This window comes from Zonotrichia albicollis, chromosome 15 (genome assembly GCF_047830755.1).
Source record: "Zonotrichia albicollis isolate bZonAlb1 chromosome 15, bZonAlb1.hap1, whole genome shotgun sequence".
In the NCBI taxonomy this organism is placed as follows: domain Eukaryota; kingdom Metazoa; phylum Chordata; class Aves; order Passeriformes; family Passerellidae; genus Zonotrichia; species Zonotrichia albicollis.
The window spans coordinates 16,024,328-16,048,312 of NC_133833.1; the positions used below are offsets into that span (position 1 = coordinate 16,024,328).

Sequence of the window (23,985 nt, forward strand, 5' to 3'; positions counted from 1 at the left end):
ATCTGTTGTAACATGTCAGAAGACTTACCTTGAGAAAGAGGCTGATTAGAAGCTGTTTGAAATGATGGTTTCATAACTGAGCAAGGTGATCAGGCCATGCAGTAGAAAGAGTTCCTGAGGAGAGGACTCATTCTTCAAATGAACCCGCTCTATTATTGTCCCATGCAAGTCCTCAGGGCCATGCACCCGCAGCTTCTCAGTCACTCCTACGTGCTCTCAGGTATGAGTATTAAGGCCTGCAGTAATGATCTGGAAGACTTCACACTAGGCATGTCTGACTCCGTGTTTTCTTATAATGCTTCCTTGCTTTATTTGATTCGTGCTTTTCTGTTTTGTGCGGACTTTTTGCCTTGTTTTGTTTTCCCTTGATTTACTCAGTATTTGTATATACTTACAATTAACAACAATCCATCTTTGTTTAGTAACAGATGATGGGCTAATGTCCCTTGCTCTTGTTGCAGTGGGACTGGAAGGCAGGAGATATGACAGTGACTTTGTTTTCTGTTCCTGTCTGGAGAAGTAGATGAAAATATGACTTCAGGAGAGTTTTCTTCTCTATGAAACTGAGCATGTGATAAAGATGGGGAGAAGATTCCCCCTAAGCCAATGGTTTGATGAGCCATTCTCAGTTGGATGACTGCTGATCTTTTAGTAAGATTGTTTATCATTTGTGTGCTCTAGAATCCTTCAGTTCCTTATCATAATGGTGGTGAGCAGACAATTGCACCTCCCTTCTGGGTGTGGCTGCAGTGCATTATCATCTCATGATGGACTTGAGCAGTGAGGAGATGGCCACAAGCAAAACCTTACAGTGGGCCTGGCATGGAAGAAAAAGCAGAGAGGGGAGCTCTGTGTGTGAGGCTGGAGAAGAACTGGGTCATTGCCTTGTCAGAAAGAAAATAGTAAATGTTAGTCTGCTATCCTCGCATAGGGGATGCTTATATTGCGTTAGGCGGATCTGTATCTCCAACTAATATTTCCCAGATAATGAGAGGACAATTGAGGATAATGTGGAAAAGCTGTTGAAATCTTCCCTATGTTATCGGTTATTGCTGGTGTTAATGGCCCATAATTTTATTAACGGCCCCTGAATTCTATTCTATACAGCACTGGAATGAATATTTCCTTGTCACTGTGGAATGTGACCTAAAACAATGCCCTAAAAGCACCGGCCAACACATCTCAGATAGTAACGTCTTGCAGTGGAATTAAGCAGGAGCTCCCGCTCTCGGTGTTTGCGGTCGGGTAGAGCCCCCGGGGCCGGTGCAGCCGCTGAGCCCCGCCCAAAGCCGGGCCCCCTTGAGCGCGGCCGTGCGGCGGCTGCAGTGTCGCGGCGGCGCCTCCGGGTGTCGCTGTTGGCCGCCGGCGAGCGCCGCTGGAGCCGCCGCCGCCGCAGCGTCCTGCCCCCGCAGGCTGCTCGCTCGCTCGGCGCCGGCCGCAGCGGCAGCGGCAGCGACAGCAGCAGCGGCGGCGGCGAGAGGCGGCCCGAGCGGTGTGGGTGGTTTTCAGCGGTGTCTGTTGTGGGCGGCGAGAGCGGCTGGAAGGGAGGCAGGCCAGCGGCAGGAGGCAGGAGCGCGGCGAGCGCAGCGGGCAGAGAATGGCGCTGAGGCGGCGGCAGAGGCTTGGGCCGGGCGGCGGGCGAGCGCTGCTGGCCGCGCTGCTGCTGCTGCTGCTGTGCGTGTGGTGCCGGGCGGCGGCCGAGCGGGTCCGCTACGCCATCCCCGAGGAGCTGGGCAGAGGCTCGCTCGTGGGGCCGCTGGCGCGGGACCTGGGGCTCAGCGCGGACGAGCTGCCGGCGCGCAAGCTGCAGGTGGCGTCTGGCGGCAAGAAGCAGCTGAAATACTTCATGGTGAATGAGGAGAACGGGAACCTGTACGTGAACGAGAGGCTGGACCGAGAGGAGATGTGTGGCGAGTCGGCGACCTGCTCCGTCAGCTTCGAGGCGCTGGTGCAGAACCCGCTGAACATTTTCAACATCGAGGTGGCTATTGAGGATGTGAATGACAATTCCCCGGCCTTCAGGAAGGCTGTTCTGGACCTCGAGATTGGTGAATGGACTCTTCCCGGTGCTCGGTTTCCCCTTGAGACGGCACGAGACCCTGACGTTGGGAGGAATTCGCTGCTGAGTTACCATCTTACCAGCAACCCGTCTTTCTCCCTGGACTTAAAAGACAGCCCCGATGGAAGCAATCAGCCAGAATTGGTGCTGGACAGAGCTTTGGACCGGGAGAAGCAGAGTTCTTTTGATCTGGTGCTGCTGGCGGTCGATGGTGGCGACCCCGCGAGGTCCGGGACTGTCCAGGTTCATATCAACGTGACGGATTTAAATGACAACCCGCCCTTATTTAGCAAAAACGTATACGAAGCCCGACTGGCAGAGAATTTGCCAGCGGGGTCAGTGGTACTGCAGGTTCAGGCGACGGATGCTGACGCGGGGACCAACGGGTGGGTGTCCTACTACTTTGGCAACGTCCCTGACGCTATCAGTGCATTGTTTGCTGTCGACAGGGAAAGTGGGGAGGTCAGAACAACGGGTCCCCTCGATTTCGAGGAGAAGAGCAAATACATATTTAGCCTGGAGGCGAGGGATGGTGGGGGTTTGGTATCCCACTGCAAGGTGCAAATAGACATCATAGACGAGAATGACAACGCACCCGACATTACGATTCTGTCATTGTCGAGCCCAGTGCCTGAAGACTCGCCAGTGGGCACCGTAGTGGCCCTGCTGAACGTAAACGACCCTGACTCGGGCGAGAACGGTCAGGTGTCGTGCGAGCTGTCGGGAGAGGCGCCGCTGTCGATCGTGGCGTCGTCGGGCGGCTCGTACAAGGTGGTGACATCGGGCGCGCTGGACCGCGAGCAGGCGTCGGAGCATCGCGTGACGGTGGTGGCCCGGGACCGGGGCAGGCCGGCGCTGTGGAGCAGCCGGGAGCTGGTGCTGGAGGTGTCGGACGTGAACGACAACGCGCCGGTGTTCGAGGAGGCGGCGTACAGCGCGTACGTGGCGGAGAACAACGCGGCGGGCGCGCTGGTGCTGCGCGTGCAGGCGCGGGACGCGGACGCGGGCGCCAACGGGCGCGTGAGCTACTGGCTGGCGGGCGGCAGCGCGGGCGCGGCGGGCGCGGCGCCGCTGGTGTCGGTGGAGGCGCGGAGCGGCGCGCTGTACGCGCAGCGCTCCTTGGACTACGAGCAGTGCCGCGAGTTCACGGTGGCCGTGCGGGCGCAGGACGGCGGCTCGCCGGCGCGCAGCTCCACGGCCACGGTGCGCGTCTTCGTGCTGGACCGCAACGACAACGCGCCCAGGGTGCTCTGGCCCGCGGCGGCGGCGGCGGGAGAGGCTGCGGGAGGGGCGGCGGCGGCGCCGGCTTTCGAGGTGGTTCCGCGCTCGGCCGAGGCCGGCTACCTGGTGGCCAAGGTGGTGGCGGTGGACGCGGACGCGGGGCGCAACGCGTGGCTGTCGTACGAGCTGGTGCAGGCGTCGGAGCCGGCGCTGTTCCGCGTGGGGCTGCACAGCGGCGAGGTGCGCACGGCGCGCGCCGTGGGCGAGCGGGACGCGGCCAAGCAGCGGCTGGTGGCCGTGGTCAAGGACCACGGGCAGCCGGCGCTGTCGGCCACGGCCACGCTGCACGTGGTGCTGGCCGAGAGCTTGCAGGAGGCGCTGCCGGAGCTGAGCGAGCGGCCGGCGGCCGCCGAGGCGGCGGCGGCCGAGCTGCAGTTCTACCTGGTGCTGGCGCTGGCGCTGCTGTCGGCGCTCTTGGTGCTGAGCGTGGCGCTGGCCGTGCTGGCGCGGCTGCGCCGGGCCGGGCCGCCCGCCGTGCTGCGCTGCCTGGGCGCGCAGCGCTTCTCGCTGGCCGGCGCCGCCTTCCCGGCCGACTTCTGCGAGGGCACCTTGCCCTACTCCTACAACCTGTGCGTGCCGCCGCCCGCCCGCGCCGTGCCCGAGGCCGCTTGGCCGCCGCCGCCGCCGGTGCCCATCCTGTCGGCGGAGGAGCTTCTGGGCGGCGATTCCTGCGACAAGCCGTGCCCGAACAGTAGTGACCTCATTGCTGGAGAGCAGCCCGCAGAGCCCGACGCACCGCAGGTCTGTAAAGCGTGAGCTTCTTCTTTTAAAGTTCCCGCATATTCTTTTTTTTTCTCCGCGTTGTTTTTGCCGGTGTCAATGGGTATTCGTCGTGTGTATCCTCACGTAGGGGCGGAAGGTTTTCATTTTCCCTCGGTAATAGCTTCAGATGACAGGTTTTCATGATAACTCTCCTTTAGGCTAGTTGCAGCCTTTTTCAGTGTTTCTCCTTGTTTCTCAGAGTCGTGTTTATGTGAGTTGCACCGTCCTCTCTCCGTGATGGACTGAATTACTGAAGGGCTATCCCCCGTTCAAGCAGAGCAGGAAGCCCTTGGTTCTTCCTTGGTCACAGGTTCAGCTTTAGGCTCGAAATTTTGTCTTCAACACTCGAGCTGTATAATTTACAATGTGTTATCAACATTAAAAGCAGATTCGTAGTGTGTGGAACGAGAGTGACTGATTCTGCCTGACGGGTCGAGGAAAAAAATAGAGAGCACTGACATCTGGTGTTGGAGATATTTCTTTCTTGACTGATGTGTTCAGAAAGGTGTGCTTGGAACTCGTGTATAGCTGTACCCAAACCCGTTCGTTATCACTTCTTTTCCTTATTACATTTATTAAGAAAATGAATGTGGAACGTTCCTTTAAGTCTTTTTTCTAAGTGATAGAAGAGATTGTCGCCGGTTTTGGGGTAATGCAGTAGGGAGGCTAGATGGCTTCGTTTATGTGTCCTGGCTGGCAGTTCACTTTGTTTTACTCTTCATAATCTTTATTTTTTACACCGGTGAGAGTGCTGAAAGATTTCTGTTCTAGAGATTTTTATTTTTCTGCAGTCTTCTCACAATAATGTTGGGGGATTTAAATGATCTCAAATATATCGAGAACAGAAAACTTTTGGAATTTTTTTAACTAGGATAGACGTCTGAGATTTGAGGTGTTCCCGTATCAGGGAGATTGGCCAGAGGAGGGTTTAAGTACTGGAGTCAAGCCCATTTGCGCAATGATTAGTGGTCAGCACAGTTTCAAGACATGTACTTTTGTTCTCAGGTCCCATAATTATTTTCATGAACACAGAGCTTAGCGTCATTAAGAGATACTTAGACGAATAGTTTACTAACGACGTTTAGTGCTTCAGACATTGATTTCGGAGGAAAGGGAAACTACAGTGGTTTGATTAAATGTAAATCTGTATAAACTATGGAAATACTAGGCGCATCCAGTAGGAAGGGATGTCAAATATTTCAAGTCCTGAAACTTTACATTGAGAGTTTCAGCTGCATCTTTATTGGTACCCGTCATTGAATCCTGTAATCATTGGCTCCCTGCGATCAATAGCGTTCAATTGCTCTCGTCCCGCTTGTGTTAATAAACCTGAGAGCTCTGTTTCTTCGGGATATGCAATCTTCCCTTTTTCGCTCTGCGAGCCTGTTGTTGAAGGTGCTTTTGAAAAAAAGGGATAAAAAAATAATTAGCTACAGGGTAAAATACACATTTTAGTTTACGTATAATGGTATTAGAAAGTAATGAGTTTCCCGTGTGTTTAAAGAACTCCGCCTACGGAATGCCTCTGCCTTCCTCCCGATATGATACCGTGGAGGATGAAAGCAGAGATGGGCAGGAGAAATGCGGAGGCAGGAGATCAGCGCTGGACGAAAAGCGACATCTCGGTGGCGACTGTGCCCGGTATGGAGCGAGGCCGGGCGGGCAGCGCTGGGCAGCGCTCGGTGCCTGCAGTGCCGGGAGGAGGCTGCGGGCGCCGCTGTTGACCGAGAGGAGCGAGAGGAAGCTCGGAGCGCTACCGGCAGCCCCGCCCGCTGCGGATCGGCTCGATCACTCGCTCGCTCTGGGTCTGGCTCGGCGGCCGGCCGGTCTGCGATCGTCCCCGCGGTGCGGAGCCATTCTATAGCAGGACGGAAGGGACGGTGGCCGAAATACCGTGCAGAAGCTTGAAGCAGAGTCAGAGCCGGAGTTTCTGCGTTGGCGGCGCGGAGCTGCAAGAGAACGAGCGGCGCTGCTGCGAAGATGTGCGCGGCGGGGAGGCGCTGGGGCCGGCGGCAGCGAGCTCTGCTCTGGGCCGTGCTGCTGGCGGCGTGGGAGGCGGCGCGGGGGCAGCTGCGCTACTCGGTGCCCGAGGAGATGCCCAAGGGCTCGTTCGTGGGCGACGTGGCCAAGGATTTGGGGCTGCAGCTGCCGGAGATCCGAGATCGCGGCGTCCGAGTGGTCTCTGAAGGTAGGACGCAGTATTTTGCTCTGCACAGGGAGACGGGACATTTAGTGACGGCAGAGAGGATCGACAGAGAGCAGCTATGTGAGCGTGTGCTGCAATGCGTGCTGCGCTGTGAGCTGATAGTGGAGGGGGAAATGAAGTTCTTTGAAATAGAAGTGGAAATCACGGATATTAACGACAACGCCCCCAGCTTCAAGGAAGTTGAGCTGGAACAGAAAATGAGCGAGACTACAGCTCCAGGGTCTCGGTTTCCGTTATCCGAAGCTCATGACTCGGACTTGGGTCGGAATTCCTTGCAGAGCTACGAGCTGAGCGGTGACGAGCACTTCTCGCTGGCCGTGCAGGCGGGCCCCGGCGGCGATCAGCGTCCCGAGCTGGTGCTGGCGAAGGCGCTGGACCGGGAGGAGGCGGCGTTTCACGAGCTGGTGCTGAGGGCGATGGACGGCGGCGATCCGGCACGGACGGGCACGGCTCGGATCCGTGTGATTGTGGTGGATGCGAACGACAACGCGCCCGTGTTCAGCCAGGCGGAGTACACGGTGCGTGTGCCCGAGGACGTGCCCGTGGGCTCCGTACTAGTCACTGTCACGGCCACCGACAGGGACGAGGCGCTAAACGGGCACGTGAAATACTCGTTTAAGAAATTCACTGAGAAAGCCTTGAAGATATTCTACTTGGACTCTGAGACTGGAGAGATCACGCTCTTGCAGAGCTTGGATTTCGAGGAAGGCAATTCCTTCGAAGTGGAGGTGCAGGCACAGGATGGCGTCGGACTTTTCGACACTGCCAAAGTCACGATCGGAGTCACGGATATAAACGACAACGTGCCGTTTATTTCCGTGCGGTCAGCGCTAAATGAGATTTCTGAAGATGCCCCTTTGGGGACAACAGTCGCCCTTCTGCACGTGCAGGACCGGGACTCGGGGAAAAATGGCGAGGTGCGCTGCTCGCTCGACAATGACATCCCGTTCCGTCTGCAGAGCTCTCACGGCAATTACTACAGCGTGGTGACAGCGAGAGAGCTGGACCGGGAGCAGGTGTCGGAGTACAACGTGACGGTGCGGGCGGCCGACGGCGGGTCGCCGTCGCTACAGAGCAGCGCGGTGCTGGCGCTGCGGGTGCTGGACGTGAACGACAACGCGCCGGTGTTCGCGGAGGAGCGCTACAGCGCGCGGCTGGCGGAGAACAACGCGGCGGGCGCGCTGGTGCTGACGGTGCGCGCCACGGACGCGGACTGGGGGCAGAACGCGCGCGTGCGCTACCGGCTGGCGGAGGGGCGGGTGCGGGGCGCGCCGCTGTCGTCGTACGTATCGGTGCAGGCGGAGACGGGCGCGCTGTACGCGCTGCGCTCCTTGGACTACGAGCAGCTGCGCGAGCTGCAGCTGTGCGTGCGGGCGGAGGACGGCGGCGCGCCGGCGCTGAGCAGCAACGTGTCGGTGCGGCTGCAGATCGTGGACGAGAACGACAACGCGCCGCAGGTGCTGTACCCGCCGCCGGCGGCCGCTGCAGCGGCGGCGTGGTCGGGCGTGGAGCTGGCGCCGCGGCGGTCGGAGGCCGGCGCGCTGGTGGCCAAGGTGGTGGCGGTGGACGCGGACGCGGGGCAGAACGCGTGGCTGTCGTACGAGCTGGCCAAGGCCACGGAGCCGGGGCTGTTCCGCGTGGGGCTGCACAGCGGCGAGGTGCGCACGGCGCGCTCGCCGCTGGCCCGCGACGCGGCGCGCCACAGCCTGGTGGTGCTGGTGCGGGACCACGGGCGGCCGGCGCTGTCGGCCACGGCCACGCTGAGCGTGGTGCTGGCCGAGAGCGTGGCCGAGCTGCTGGCCGAGCTGGGCAGCGCGGCGCACGAGGCGGCGGCGCCGGGCGAGCCGGCCGCCAGCCTGACGCGCTGGCTCGTGCTGGCCGTGGCCGCCGTCTCGTGCCTCTTCGTGGCCTTCCTGCTGCTGCTGCTGGCGCTGCGCCTGCGCCGCTGCCACCGCCAGCAGCTGCTGCCGCCGGACAGCGGCGCCTTGCGCGGCGTGCCCGTCTCGCACTTCGTGGGCATCGACGGCGTGCGCGCCTTCCTGCAGTCCTACTCGCACGACGTGTCGCTCACGGCCGACTCGCGCAAGAGCCACCTGCGCTTCTCGGCCGCCAGCTGCTGCGACACCCTCCCGGCCCGACCGCCGCCCGACGAGCCCGCGCCGCTGCTCGGCCAGGAGGACCCGGCCAGTGCCCTCCCCGCGGATCCCGCCCCTTCCTCGGTGAGTTTTTCGGGTCGAATTCTATCGGTAACCCTTCCTTCTGCTGCTTCCTTGTCCTCTTCACCTCTGGTCTCTGTCCTGAGTAGGGACATATTCTGACAATTTTGGCACAGCGTCGGTGTGTGATGCGTTGGTGCTTCTTGCTGTAGGGAAGTGGAGGAAGGCTCCTTGCTCTGCTTTTGGAGTCGTTGGGCAGTTTAGATGTAGTGAGATTGGTGGTGGCCTGAAGTTCATGTGAGTTGTTCTGTTTTCATCAGGCACCAAGTTGCTTCTGTCCCGTGACATGTGTAATGCCCATGATCTTTTCAGTATTAGTTGTTGTGAATGGATGGGTTGCACCAGTCATAAGTTCTCGTTTTGTTCTTTGCTGGTTCAGGGGTCTTCCCAAGCTTGCATATTCTTGACTGGGGTGAGAGTCTCTATACTGTAGACTTGACATATCGGTGTGTAAAATCATTGCTCATGGTTTTTACCCTTCTCTGCCTTTATGTACAAATGGAGGTCAGTAGGAACTGTCCTTGCATTTGTCTAATCCTGCAGGAGACTGGGCGAGAACAGCTGCTCCCTTGATGATGTCTGTGTGACTGTTATGGAAATGAAGGATCCTCTTGAGAGGCACCCGCCGGTGGGTGGCTGAATGTGGAGGAAGGATACAGGGAGAAATGGCAGAGCTGCTTTGGTGGTTTGGTGTCTTTAAATGTTGAGCTCTGTCAGGTGTAACTGGGTGTGCCTCGGCTGTGAAATACAGATCATGGCAAGAGCTCTGTCGAGGGTGACAGGCAAAGGATTCAAGGTGCAGAATCAGACATAAGGAGAGGGTGGTTGCCCCTATACAGACGTTCACAGACCCAGCCTCTCCTGGAGCATTATTCCCCTTTGTCTTTTGGAAGTCTGAGGTTTCTTCACAGCAGAGCAGTGAGCAGAGAAAAGCACCTTCCTTTATCCAGAGATGTGAAGGTATCTGTGTGAAGCTGGTGGTGTGAAAAGGAGTGGTCTGGGAAACTGGGCCTTATATGTCATGTGTATGTAAATTGGATGGGTCAAAGACCACGCTGGGGATTGTGAATGATTGGAGATTTGAATCCTGTAGTTCTACATGAAGATCTGTTGAAGGACAGAATGGAATGCCTTTCTCATGTATATTTTCATTACCCACCCATACTATCATTCAATGTGATGTCCTCCTTCCCTAAATATATGGCAAGAAGAAGGCATGTAATTCCGGCTGTATGAAATGCCCTGGGAAGTTCTTTGTGTGTGTTTGCAGGTGGTCATAATTGTGTAACTTACCAATTTAATTCTGTGCTCATTAAAAAAGTCATGAAAGGTCATGTGGGATTTTTGGGAAGTGCAGTTGGTGCATTCACTGCTTAGTAAACTCCTGTTGTAATTACCCGCTCTTAGCTACCTGATCAAGAATGGTGTGTCATGATCTCCTCCTTTCTGTAGCTGTTTGTTCCCTTCCTTGGTCTTTGATGATCTGAAGACGGTTCTTTATCTCTGCAAATGTGTGGAAGATCGGGTCTGTTGTATTTGCCTGGCTGTTCTGTACATGTCTTTCGTGTTTACAGCTATAAAATTCTTTCACAGACTTTTTTTAAACAAGTCTGTGTAATAAATACTGTTGCTTGTGTGTGCACAATATGAATAGTCAAACATTTCCTATGGTAAGGTGACATCTGAGCAGTTTTTCTATTGGTGGAGTCTCTCTGCCCAGTTTTGAAGGTCTGTGGCAACCATGAGAGTTGTGCAGAGTTTGAGGGGATTGTTATGTGTGTGAGGAGGTACTGGTGGTAACGTGGCATGTGTTTTGTTGATTCCTAGGATTTAAACCTGACTTTGTGAAAATAACTCTGAAGGAGAATTTTTTTGACATTGGGTGGTTTGGACTCAAATTTAGCCTAGTTTTGAGTTCAGCATTGTTTTGCATGAAGAGTGATGAAGTCACCCAGACTTCAGAGAGCTCATGTGTGATGTTTCCTTTGAGCTGATACTCTGATGACTGAGTCTTTAATAGATCTTCTTATAACTTACAGTCTTTAAAGCATTTTGTATTTCTTCTAAGCATTAGAAGGAACGGAATAATCTTTGTTGTGAGGCTTGGGATCTGAGAAGTTATGTGTGCCGCTTTTATTTCAAGAGAATTTCTCTGTAGATTTAATTTTCCTTTTGTGTGGTGTTTGGGATGGGGAAAGAGCTTCATCTGTCCAGAGCCAGGGCCTGTGCAGGAGAGTGAAGTGGCTGAAAGGAAGGTGTAAAGCTCCAGTTTGTCCTGGATTTTAGATGAGGCCCAGAGCTGTGGTTGTGTTTGTTTTCAGGGTCTAAGGTTCAGCTGTGTCTGTGTGTATGGTGTGAGCTCCTGTGTAAGCATCCTGAACATTTCTTACAAACTAATTTCCCTTTTGTGCCTCTGAAAGTTGAGGTGATCTGAAATGTGAATCTCTGGTTCATGCACTTCTGACGATTTCTCAATATTTTTTGTATCATATTTGGTTTTTTTGTTTCCTTCTTGTGAAGGAGTAAAGCTGGACCTCATTGTGCCTGGAATCCTGCAAACAGATAAAAGCTGGTGGAGCTCATGAGGAGAACAGGAGTTGTTTAGTCCCAAAAAAGAGGAGGCTCAGGGAAGACCTCATTGCTCCCTCTAATCACTTGAAATAAGGTTGTAGTGAGATGGGGGTTGGTCTCTTCTGCTACGTCTCAAGTGAAAGGCCAAGAGGAACTGACCTTTATTTGTGCCAGAGGAGGTTCAGATCAGCTATTTGAATATTCTTCTCTGAAGAAATGGTCAGGCACTGGAATAACTTAGGCCCAGAGAGGTGGAGTTACCATCTTTGAAAGTGTTTGAGTGGCTTCTGGATGTGGTTCTTGGAGGTATTGTTCAAGGGTGATTATGATGGTGGTGAGCTGTACTAGATGATTTTGAAGATCTTTTCCATCTTTGATGATTATGTCATTATGTGAAACACTAAAAGATGTCCTATAATTTTCAGGGTGGGAGAGCAGTTCTCATCCATAGCTTGAAGGTTATAGCTAAATTTAGGTTCCCCTCAAATGGGACTGAATGAAATGCACTTTTCCCTGTGGCTGATATGTGATTAGAAGCTGATTGTTGCTCATGATGCAAAAATAGTCTGTGAATGCAGAGATAGGAGACCGAGAAAGTGGATTTAGGGTGCAGAAAATTGATGGGCCAGTGTGGCTTTGGCTGGAAAACTGTTTGATTTCAGGCCTTGTGCCAAAGTCCTTCCCGAGGTCTGTGGTGGTTTCTTTCATCCGGGTATCCCTGTCCTGTAGGACAATGCCAGTCCTCCAGCAATAAAGTATTTCCTGACAAACTGTGCAGGTGATGCCTGTGTAGAATGGCCTATAATTCCTGTATGAAAATTTCATCATTCATTTGTAACTCCCGGGATTATAGAGATGTATTGAGTCTTCATAGTTGCAATTAGACTTTCAGGGCTTTGGTTCCTGTAAAGTCTTGGCCTTTTTACCAATTGCTGGTCAGTGTTTCTTCTCTTGGGATTATGACTCTGGTTTGGCAGCACATACCTAATTCAACCACCAGGGACTGAATTTTCCGTGTGAGGAATGTGAAGGAAAGGAAAAAGGACTCTCTTGGAATTTCTTAGAAGGGTGACATTGATGAAGAGGCCTCAGATATTTCATATTTTTGAGAAGTCACATAACAGAATTGCTGAGAGCTCTTGACTCTTTTTGGTAATGAACCTCACTTCAATGCAGTCCAGTGTAAGACTTTAGGGCTGCACTTGTTCCTTGAGGCCTCAGTGACTTCCAGATGTTCACAGAGCTGAATTCCAATGCCCGCAGTGAAGACCAAGATTTCCTGGTGAATTCCTCTAACTGGCCCTTGTCTTCTAAGGCTTCCTTGCCTTGCTTATTTGATATATGTTTTTTTTGTGGTTTTTTTTTTTTTTTTTTATTCTTTGCCTTCTTTCTGTGAAGACCTCGTTGTAATTTATCAGCCTTTTTTACTTCAGGAATGCTTCCTGTGTTAGTGCCTCTTGTTCATGGTACAGCAGGTGTGAATGGCAGAAGAGGTGGGGGCACTTTGAGTTCTGTTACTGTTGGGGGGAAGGGAGGTAAACATCACCTTGGCAGTATCTCTGTGGAACACTGTGTGTGATAAAAGAGGGCGGGGACTTCCTCTGAGCCATTAGTTAGGTAAGCCATTCTCTGTTGGATGGCTGCTAATCTTTTAGTTTGGTTGTTAATCATTCATGTAGTTCAGAATCCTTCCTTTTCTTCTCAGAATGTTGGTGAGCAGATAAATTTACGTTCCTTCCTGATGTGGTCATGGTGCTTTATTCCCTCATGATAATTTTTGCCAGTGATGCTGAGGGGCAGTAGAAACCAAAAGCTGTGCAGCATTGGAGGGAAGACAGGAACTCTCTGTATGTGAGAGCCTAGAAGAACAGATGGTAATTTCCCTTGCTGCTGTATGCCATACATACCATGTGCTTGTTTCTCATGGAGTGCAATGCAATTGGAATTGCTGTTGCTCAGTAAGTGTGGCCAAAAAACCGTTGTTGCACCTGGTCTGTGCATTTCCATGTGTTTGTAGCTCTTGTCTGTTATCATGAGCTCAGGCTCAGAGTGTCTGATCTCATGTGGAAGGTGTCCTCTGTGCCAGCTGCCCGAGTGCAGGTGCAGTTCCCACACACAGCTGGGATGTTTCCAGCTGCACAGAGGAAGGGTTTCACAAGCACTCCTGGTGTGCTCAGCCAGGAACATTTGGTCTGTGGTGGAATCATGCAGGATCATCTCTGCTGCAGCTGTCCAAGTGCAGAGTGACCACCCAGCCCAGCCAAGGTTTCCATGGACAGAGCAGGGCCCAGTGGGAGAATGTGGACAGAGTGTCTCCCACCCAATCACCCAGACCATGCTGGGCACACACCTGGAGGCTGTCAAATGGCTGAGGAACAGGCTGGAGAGTCACCTCCAAAGAGTTATAGACTCAATGTCCAGGTGGAAATCAGTGTTGTGGGCTGTCTATACTGGGATCAAAACTATTCAGTACCTTGAGAGACAATGGGATCAGGCACACCCTCAGTGAATTCGCAGATGACACCGAGCTGAGTTCATTAGTGACAGGTCAGGGATGATGTTTGTGGATGAGCTGGAGGAGCAGACCTGTGCAAACTTCACGAAGCTCAAGAAGGCCAAGTGCAAGGTCCTGCAGGTGAGTCAGGGCAATTCCTTGTTTAAACAGAGAGCAGGGGATGGAGAGCAGCCCTGCAGAGAAATGCTTTGGGTTACTGCTGGGTGCTGAATGGGACATGAGCTGGTGATTTCCACTTGCTGCCCAGCTTACATCTGGCTTTGCATAACAAGTAGGATGACCAGCAAGAAGAGGAAGGTGGTCATCTCCCTCTACATGTCTTTGACTGCATAGATTGTCAAAGAAATGTAGCATCTCTGCCATGAAGAAGCTCTGAGAAAACTCAGGTCCCTTAGCCTGGGAAAATGAAGCTTTGAGTAGAATTTAGTTTGTCTTTTCAATTTATAAAGAATACTTACAAGAAAGATTGAAAGATGTTTTTAGGTGTAGATTAGAGAAATTTTCTTACTATGAGGATGCTGAGGTACTGGAATGAGTTGCCCACAAATATTATGAATGTGCCACCATTGGAAGGCTTCAAGGACAGGTTGGATGGGCTTTTCAGTAACCTGGTGTAGTGAAGGATGCCACTGCCCGTGATGCATGAGTGGAATAAATTATTTTAAAGGGTGCATTCAACCCAGAGTATTATTTGGATCTGCAAATGATTCATAGTGGCTTTGAATTTTGGTCATCAGATACCTGAATAGGGAGATGCAAAAGAAGCAAGTTCCCTAAATCAGTAACAAAAGAGCAATGGTATGCTTAGCATAAAGATAAAAGCATTACTTTAGACTAAACTATCCCCCAACTTACATCGACCCAAGACGGGAAAGTAAAATTGAAGATACATGACAAGGTACTTATAGATATCCTTTGCTACAGACATGTATACAATTTCCTCTTTCCTTAGCTGTGCCTTGATGATATAAAGACAAAGGGAGTTCCTTTATTTATTGCATTACCAAAAAGATTTTCTTCTCTGTATCTATTGCGACGCAAAAAGATGACATAAAAGCACTGAACAGCGTAACTAAGTTTAAAGGTCCTTAAAATCTCGTTAAGCGACGATGTCTCGCCCAAAGCCGGGCCCCCTTGAGCGCGGCCGTGCGGCGGCTGCAGTGTCGCGGCGGCGCCTCCGGGTGTCGCTGTTGGCCGCTGGAGCCGCCGCCGCCGCAGCGTCCTGCCCCCGCAGGCTGCTCGCTCGCCCGGCGCCGGCCGCAGCGGCAGCGACAGCAGCGGCGGCGGCGGCGAGAGGCGGCCCGAGCGGTGTGGGTGGCTTTCAGCGGTGTCTGTTGTGGGCGGCGAGAGCGGCTGGAAGGGAGGCAGGCCAGTGGCAGGAGGCAGGAGCGCGGCGAGCGCAGCGGGCAGAGAATGGCGCTGAGGCGGCGGCAGAGGCTTGGGCCGGGCGGCGGGCGAGCGCTGCTGGCCGCGCTGCTGCTGCTGCTGCTGCTGTGCGTGTGGTGCCGGGCGGCGGCCGAGCGGGTCCGCTACGCCATCCCCGAGGAGCTGGGCAGAGGCTCGCTGGTGGGGCCGCTGGCGCGGGACCTGGGGCTCAGCGCGGACGAGCTGCCGGCGCGCAAGCTGCGGCTGAGCGAGGAGAAGCAATACTTCACGGTGAATGAGGAGAACGGGAACCTGTACGTGAACGAGAGGCTGGACCGGGAGGAGATGTGCGGCGAGTCGGCGACCTGCTCTGTCAGCTTCGAGGCGCTGGTGCAGAACCCGCTTAACATTTTCCACGTCGAGGTGTCCATTGAGGACGTGAATGACAATTCCCCGGTCTTCAGCAATGCTGTTCTGGACCTCGAGATTGGTGAATGGACCCTTCCCGGTGCTCGTTTTCCGCTGGAGACGGCCCACGATGCAGACGTGGGTAGCAATTCGCTGCTGTCTTACCAGCTCACCAGTAGCCCGTCGTTCTCCCTGGCCATGAAGGACAGCCAGGACGGAAGCAAGCTGGAATTAGTTCTGGAGAAGGCATTGGACCGAGAGAAGGAGAGCTCGTTTGAGCTGGTGCTGACGGCGGTTGATGCCGGGGATCCCGTGAGGTCCGGGACTGTCCAGATTCGGGTCAACGTGACGGACGCCAATGACAATGCACCCGTGTTTGTGCAGGACCGGTACCGCGTGAGCCTACGAGAGGACACGGCACCAGGTTCAGCAGTACTGAACCTGTCAGCCTCAGACGCCGACGCCGGCACCAACGCCCGCATCACCTACAGCTTTGGGAAAACGCCGAACAAGGTACTGCAGAAGTTTGTGGTGGATGCAGAGAGCGGGTCTATCACACTGCAGGAGGCTTTGGACTTTGAGGACACACGTGTGTTTAGCTTGGCTGTGGAGGCGAAGGATGGAGGGGGTTTGGTGGCACATACCAAGGTGGAGGTGGAAGTGCTGGACGTGAATGACAATGCGCCGGAGATCACGTTACTCTCAGTGTCGAGCCCCGTGCGAGAGGATGCCCCGACTGGCACGGTGGTGGCCCTGCTGAAAGTGCGGGACAGAGACTCCGGCGAGAACGGTCAGGTGTCGTGCGAGCTGTCGGGAGAGGCGCCGCTGTCGATCGTGGCGTCGTCGGGCGGCTCGTACAAGGTGGTGACATCGGGCGCGCTGGACCGCGAGCAGGCGTCGGAGCATCGCGTGACGGTGGTGGCCCGGGACCGGGGCAGGCCGGCGCTGTGGAGCAGCCGGGAGCTGGTGCTGGAGGTGTCGGACGTGAACGACAACGCGCCGGTGTTCGAGGAGGCGGCGTACAGCGCGTACGTGGCGGAGAACAACGCGGCGGGCGCGCTGGTGCTGCGCGTGCAGGCGCGGGACGCGGACGCGGGCGCCAACGGGCGCGTGAGCTACTGGCTGGCGGGCGGCAGCGCGGGCGCGGCGGGCGCGGCGCCACTGGTGTCGGTGGAGGCGCGGAGCGGCGCGCTGTACGCGCAGCGCTCCTTGGACTACGAGCAGTGCCGCGAGTTCACGGTGGCCGTGCGGGCGCAGGACGGCGGCTCGCCGGCGCGCAGCTCCACGGCCACGGTGCGCGTCTTCGTGCTGGACCGCAACGACAACGCGCCCAGGGTGCTCTGGCCCGCGGCGGCGGCGGCGGCGGCGGGAGAGGCTGCGGGAGGGGCGGCGGCGGCGCCGCCTTTCGAGGTGGTTCCGCGCTCGGCCGAGGCCGGCTACCTGGTGGCCAAGGTGGTGGCGGTGGACGCGGACGCGGGGCGCAACGCGTGGCTGTCGTACGAGCTGGTGCAGGCGTCGGAGCCGGCGCTGTTCCGCGTGGGGCTGCACAGCGGCGAGGTGCGCACGGCGCGCGCCGTGGGCGAGCGGGACGCGGCCAAGCAGCGGCTGGTGGCCGTGGTCAAGGACCACGGGCAGCCGGCGCTGTCGGCCACGGCCACGCTGCACGTGGTGCTGGCCGAGAGCTTGCAGGAGGCGCTGCCGGAGCTGAGCGAGCGGCCGGCGGCCGCCGAGGCGGCGGCGGCGGCGGCCGAGCTGCAGTTCTACCTGGTGCTGGCGCTGGCGCTGCTGTCGGCGCTCTTGGTGCTGAGCGTGGCGCTGGCCGTGCTGGCGCGGCTGCGCCGGGCCGGGCCGCCCGCCGTGCTGCGCTGCCTGGGCGCGCAGCGCTTCTCGCTGGCCGGCGCCGCCTTCCCGGCCGACTTCTGCGAGGGCACCTTGCCCTACTCCTACAACCTGTGCGTGCCGCCGCCCGCCCGCGCCGTGCCCGAGGCCGCTTGGCCGCCGCCGCCGCCGGTGCCCGTCCTGTCGGCGGAGGAGCTCCTGGGCGGCGATACCTGCGGGAAGCCGAACTCGAACAGCAGCGCCGTTGAGGGAGAGCGGCCCGCTGACCCTGAGGCAGCTGAGGTATGCAAGCGTACACTCTTTCCTTACTTTCGGGCTTCTTATTTGGTATTGGTTTTCTTTTCTCTTTTCCGGCAGTACTGATATTTGTTTTCCTAATCATGTGCACTGATCCTATTTGGTCCTTCTTTGGCAAGGTATCTTTTCAACCGGCACTTCTCGCTTCATCAGGTGTCTGACTGTTGGTGAATTCAATGGGGTTTTAAAATCCTTTTGTATAAATTGATGTGGATGTAGTCTTTTGGTTTACCACATCTTCAGTTTCATGTGGTAAGCTTTTTTTTCCTATAAGTCGTCTCTTTTTTAATTATTTTGCGTCATAAATTACAAGGGCAGATTCTTGTGAAATGCGACATCTGGTTGCTTGTAATGTTGAGTTTAATGGTAGTTGTTTTAGTTTTGTAAAGGACTAGAGAGTAGAGTGCTTGTGCTGCTTGGTTACTCTCGAAACGATTACTAAACCTCAGAGGGAAAGCATAGCCTATATTTAATAAGAGCATATGAAAAATTCTGTAATGGTCTATGGAAAAGATGGAAAAAGGCAGAATGATTCTGAGGATCCTGCTATGTGCAGAATAAAAGTAACGAAAATCCCAGAAGGGAGGAAAATGTTGTTGAAGGGGAAACTTCATCAATGGCTTGTAGTATTTTTACTGGCAATTTGGTAAACTAATGAGCCTGCTGGAGTTACAGTGGGGTGCTGCAGTTGCCAGTAGATAGCATGAGAAAAAACTTCGTCCGCAGTTACTACGAGGTAGCTGCTCAGCTGGAGGGAGGAAATTGTGCTTCTGCGCCACTGATAAGGATCGTTAGGATAGGCACGTCATGCTAAGATAGCTTTACATCTATATAGTTTCACAGCTTTATATCTATATAGTTTCACAGTCATAAAAACCTTTTCAGGTGCGGTAGAAATAGCCTTACTCCAAAAGATGTGCAATTTCGATTGAGTAGTGATAAGCTGCAGGATCAAACTAGAGAGAGGCTAGAGAAAAGCCGAGCAATGAAGTCCGTGCTGGAACGGACGAGGTGTCTCGGAACCGACAGTTCGGTCGCGCTCGGCTGATAGGGACGCAAGGCTGGGCAGCGCTCGGTGCCTGCAGTGCCGGGAGGAGGCTGCGGGCGCCGCTGTTGACCGAGAGGAGCGAGAGGAAGCTCGGAGCGCTGCAGCCCCGCCCGCTGCTGCCCGGCTCGCACTCAGGCTGGTTTGGTGGCTGGGTGAGCGTTTTACAATCGTCACCGCGGTGCGGGTCTGTACAGCAGCAAGTCGGGGGACTGGTGGAAGTGGCGAGCCGGAGTGGAAGCGGCAGCGGCAGAAGCAGTCGAGAACTGGGTCGGCGATCGGTACTTTGGGCAGTAGTATCGTGCCGGCGTTCCGCGGCCGAGATGTGCGCGGCGGGGAGGCGCTGGGGCCGGCGGCAGCTAGCTCTGCTCTGCGCCGTGCTGCTGGCTGCGTGGGAGGCGGCGTGGGGGCAGCTGCGCTACTCGGTGCCCGAGGAGATGCCCAAGGGCTCGTTCGTGGGCGACGTGGCCAAGGACCTGGGGCTGCAGCTGCCGGAGATCCGAGATCGCAGCGCCCACATCATAGACAGAGGCAGGACGCAGTATTTTGCCCTGCACGGGAAGACGGGACATTTAGTGACGGCAGAGAGGATCGACAAAGAGCAGCTGTGCCGGCTGGTAGAGAAATGCGTGCTGCGCTGTGAGCTGATAGTAGAAGGGGAAATGGATATTTATGAAATCGAAGTGGAAATCACGGACATTAATGATAACTCCCCCACCTTTAAAGATAATGAACTGGAAGAGAAAATAAGCGAGGCGGCAGCCCCGGGGTCGCGGTTTCCCTTGCCAGACGCTCGTGATCCCGACTCAGGCCGTAATTCGCTGCAGAGCTACGAGCTGAGCGGTGACGAGCACTTCTCGCTGGCCGTGCAGGCGGGCCCCGGCGGCGATCAGCGTCCCGAGCTGGTGCTGGCGAAGGCGCTGGACCGGGAGGAGGCGGCGTTTCACGAGCTGGTGCTGAGGGCGATGGACGGCGGCGATCCGGCACGGACGGGCACGGCTCGGATCCGTGTGACTGTGGTGGACGCGAACGACAACGCGCCCGTGTTCAGCCAGGCGGAGTACACGGTGCGTGTGCCCGAGGACGTGCCTGTGGGCTCTGTCCTCGTCACTGTCACAGCTACGGACGCCGACGAAGGCTTGTATGGACAGGTGAAATACTCCTTGAAGAAACAGACTGACATGGCATTGGGTATTTTCGATCTGAATTCTGATTCTGGAGAGATCACGCTTCTGCAGAGCCTAAACTTCGAGGATGGGGATGCCTATGAGCTGGAGATCCAGTCCCGGGATGGCGGTGGCCTTTTCGACACTGCCAAAGTCGGGATCACTGTGACAGATGTCAATGACAACGCGCCCGAACTGACAGTAACTTCTCAGCTGAAAGCGATCTCTGAGGACTCTCCTCCGGGGACTGTGGTAGCTCTGCTACACGTGGAGGACCGGGACTCCGGGGCCAACGGCGAGGTGCGCTGCTCGATTGAAAGGGGCGTCCCATTCCGTCTGCAGAGCTCGAAGGGCAATTATTACAGCGTAGTGACAGCGAGAGAGCTGGACCGGGAGCAGGTGTCGGAGTACAACGTGACGGTGCGGGCGGCCGACGGCGGGTCGCCGTCGCTGCAGAGCAGCGCGGTGCTGGCGCTGCGGGTGCTGGACGTGAACGACAACGCGCCGGTGTTCGCGGAGGAGCGCTACAGCGCGCGGCTGGCGGAGAACAACGCGGCGGGCGCGCTGGTGCTGACGGTGCGCGCCACGGACGCGGACTGGGGGCAGAACGCGCGCGTGCGCTACCGGCTGGCGGAGGGGCGGGTGCGGGGCGCGCCGCTGTCGTCGTACGTGTCGGTGCAGGCGGAGACGGGCGCGCTGTACGCGCTGCGCTCCTTGGACTACGAGCAGCTGCGCGAGCTGCAGCTGTGCGTGCGGGCGGAGGACGGCGGCGCGCCGGCGCTGAGCAGCAACGTGTCGGTGCGGCTGCAGATCGTGGACGAGAACGACAACGCGCCGCAGGTGCTGTACCCGCCGGCGGCCGCTGCGGCGGCGGCGTGGTCGGGCGTGGAGCTGGCGCCGCGGCGGTCGGAGGCCGGCGCGCTGGTGGCCAAGGTGGTGGCGGTGGACGCGGACGCGGGGCAGAACGCGTGGCTGTCGTACGAGCTGGCCAAGGCCACGGAGCCGGGGCTGTTCCGCGTGGGGCTGCACAGCGGCGAGGTGCGCACGGCGCGCTCGCCGCTGGCCCGCGACGCGGCGCGCCACAGCCTGGTGGTGCTGGTGCGGGACCACGGGCGGCCGGCGCTGTCGGCCACGGCCACGCTGAGCGTGGTGCTGGCCGAGAGCGTGGCCGAGCTGCTGGCCGAGCTGGGCAGCGCGGCGCACGAGGCGGCGGCGCCGGGCGAGCCGGCCGCCAGCCTGACGCGCTGGCTCGTGCTGGCCGTGGCCGCCGTCTCGTGCCTCTTCGTGGCCTTCCTGCTGCTGCTGCTGGCGCTGCGCCTGCGCCGCTGCCACCGCCAGCAGCTGCTGCCGCCGGACAGCGGCGCCTTGCGCGGCGTGCCCGTCTCGCACTTCGTGGGCATCGACGGCGTGCGCGCCTTCCTGCAGTCCTACTCGCACGACGTGTCGCTCACGGCCGACTCGCGCAAGAGCCACCTGCGCTTCTCGGCCGCCAGCTGCTGCGACACCCTCCCGGCCCGCCCGCCGCCCGACGAGCCCGCGCCGCTGCTCGGCCACGAGGACCCGGCCGGTGCCCTCCCCTCGGATCCCGCCCCTTCCTCGGTGAGTTGCTCTGTGCAAATTTTCTCTGAGACACTTTCTTGTGATGCTGCCCTGACCTTTCCACGTCGTGTGTTCTGTGTTTCATGGTGCTTCATGGGAGACTTTGTCTAAAAGCATGGTAAGGTTTCCATTGGTGTAGTTCTGAGGTTTTGTTCCCCATTGCTGTCGTTACATGAGCATGGAGTGTGTCGTCAGCCTTCCAGTATATGACGAAGGAAGGAGGGAGAAGGCTGCTGCTGGCACGTTGTTGGTGAGGTCGGAATTTGGGCATTTGGTCCTGTTCCCGGTACTGTTTCCACTATATCAGCTGTGCTGTGTAGAATCTGTGTTCCTGGTAGCGTTAGCTCTTCTTAAGGGATGGATCATGGTATTAGGAATTTACACTTTTTAGATTATTTATGTGTCTTCCCAATAGCAAGTGTGTTTTAAGAGATAGAATGTGTCTTGAACAAAATGCCGATGGCTTTGTGTGGAACCTCTGTGCACGTTGTACTCAGCCTTTATCGCTATGATACATAGTGAAGGTGGCAGGAAAATTGTTTGTGTCATCGGTGCTTTAGTTTATGTCGCCAAGACAGGATTGGACCAGGCAACAAGTGATCCTTGATGATGTCTGTCTGTCTGTTGTAGGGGTGAAGAATCCTCTTGAAGTTGTGATTCTTTGAAAAGGCTGTGGGTGGCTGCATGTGGAGGACGAAATGGCAGAACTGCTTTGGTTTTGTCTTGTTTTTTAAGGTAGAGCTATGTCAGATGGAGCTGGATGAGCCTTGGGTAGAAAATATTTAATATGGCAAAAGAATTGCCTGGATGGGAAGGGAGAGAATCAAGGTGCAGTGAGAGATACAAGGTGGGCACAATTCCCTGTGAGCAGATATTCATTGAGTCAGCATGTCTTGGAAGATTGGTCGGCTTTTCCTTTGAGACCTCTGAAGTCTGTCCACAGAACTCCAGTGACCAGCAAATGTAGCTTCCATAGCACAGAGATGAACTGATGGCTGTGCGCAATTGGTGCTGGGGAGAGAAATGGTCTGGGGTGTAGGAGTTACGGGGGTGACATGGTAGGGACAGACAGAGACGAGATCTCTTTGAAGCCAAGTCGTATAACTTGTAGTTTTTTACAAAGGGCGTGGGTGAAGGGCTTTGTTGTGAGCTGCTCGCTGCAGCTCGGAGCAAGGCCGAGAGAAGAGAAGCTTAAAGCGTAAGAGAATCAGCCACAAAAGTTTAAGAGCGGAGATCATGTAGAAAAGAAGAGGTGAAGAAGTGAAGAGAGAAGACAAAGAGGCAAAGAAAGAAAAGGGCACAAAGAAGAGCGCAAGAGTGAGCAAAGATATTAGAGAGAAGAGAGATAAGAAAGCGCAAAACAAGAGCGAAGTTCTCGTTACAATACAATAAATCATCTTCAGTGCTGAATATGCAAATTCTCATTAACCAATCTACTACAACATACATATCTTATAACATTTCTACACAACTTATAAGAGTCACTACATTACCATACTACTTTTACGTGTTAAACCTTAAATCTTATTCTTTAGGCCCCACCTGCGAAGCTGCAAGGCCTGCTTGCGGAGGGAATTGTTTCCTCCAAGAGAGATTACATTCAACTAGTCACAACTAAAGTATCTCAAAAGTTACTTTCATTTCAATCTCTCTTATAGTTTCTATATTCTCAAAATCTTTTGCCAAGCAGTCATATTTAAAAAGCTTTCTTGTTTCATCCTCCCCAACACTGAGGAACTGGGCCTCCACTCTCTCATGTCTTTATGACAGATGGGCGAAAGGACAGCATGGATGGTGTGAAGGGCTGGAAATGTGAGTGCTGTGAGCTGTGTGTGAATGTCTGCTGAAAGACTCAGGGGAATGTTTTCCTCCATTCTCTGTCCACTTCCCGTGTATAGGATGAAGCAATGTGAGGTCCTTCTTTCCCAAGTAATTGTTTAGAAGATCTGTATTCCAGCTGCATGGAGAACCCTGGCAGGTTCTTAATAAGTATTTGTTGGTCATGATAATGGTGTCACTGCAAAGCTTAATTTTGTAATTATGCGGTATGGGAATTGCAAGCTGTGTATTCACTGCCTATAAACGGCATCATCAGTCATCTACTGTGAATTATATAACCCAGAAGAGAGTTGTGAGCTCTTCAGTTCTTCAGGTGTTAACTTTCTATCTCATTCTTCTGATCATCTGAAGATGATTCTTTCATCTTCAATGTTTATTGTTGAAAAGAGGGAGTTCCATAGATATGTTTCTTGAAAATGTCTCAGTAATGAATGATTCTTCTTGTTGCATGGCTAGGCTGAGATGTCAAATATTACCAGGAGTCAGGAGATACTGTCTGAGCAACTTTCCTCTTGCTGGAGTCTCTGTACATTCTGAAGATCTGTGCACACCATGGGAGCTGTGAAGGGTTAGAAGAGCGTGTTGGTTGTGTGGTTTGTGAACAGGTGCTGGTGGAGACATGGCATGTGTTTTGTGGATCCCCAGGTCCATTGCTGGCCTTCTGAAAATGAGTCAGGAGGAGTCGTATGATTTTCGATTGTGTGGTTTGGACTGAAATGGCCAGTTTGGGTTCCATATTCCTTTGTATCAAGAGCGGTAGTCCCACATGCTTTGAGGAGTCCATGTGCTGAAGAATGGTGATGTTGCCTTTGAGGTG

The 23,985-nt window shown here is 55.2% G+C and overlaps 2 protein-coding genes across 2 annotated transcripts; both read left to right on the forward strand.

Moving 5' to 3' along the window:
- The first annotated feature begins 180 nt into the window (after positions 1–180).
- LOC141730974 (protocadherin gamma-B5-like) lies at positions 181–4,096 on the forward strand. Its single transcript, XM_074552472.1, has 2 exons — positions 181–220; positions 1,305–4,096. Exons 1-2 carry the CDS (start codon positions 181–183, stop codon positions 4,094–4,096), a joined length of 2,832 nt encoding a protein of 943 aa, XP_074408573.1.
- Positions 4,097–6,082: 1,986 nt separating this feature from the next.
- On the forward strand, positions 6,083–8,842 carry LOC141730975 (protocadherin gamma-A10-like). The gene is made up of 2 exons (XM_074552473.1): positions 6,083–8,527; positions 8,837–8,842. The coding sequence occupies exons 1-2, from the start codon at positions 6,083–6,085 to the stop codon at positions 8,840–8,842; spliced, it is 2,451 nt and encodes an 816-aa protein (XP_074408574.1).
- The last annotated feature ends 15,143 nt before the right edge of the window (positions 8,843–23,985 follow it).

Coding starts and splice junctions, on each gene's coding strand:
- LOC141730975 (XM_074552473.1), top strand. CDS start 6,083: ATGTGCGCGGCGGGGAGGCGCTGGGGCCGGCGGCAGCGAGCTCTGCTC.
- LOC141730974 (XM_074552472.1), top strand. CDS start 181: ATGCACCCGCAGCTTCTCAGTCACTCCTACGTGCTCTCAG. Junction 221..1,304: donor TCACTCCTACGTGCTCTCAG/GTATGAGTATTA, acceptor GGCCCCCTTGAG/CGCGGCCGTGCGGCGGCTGC.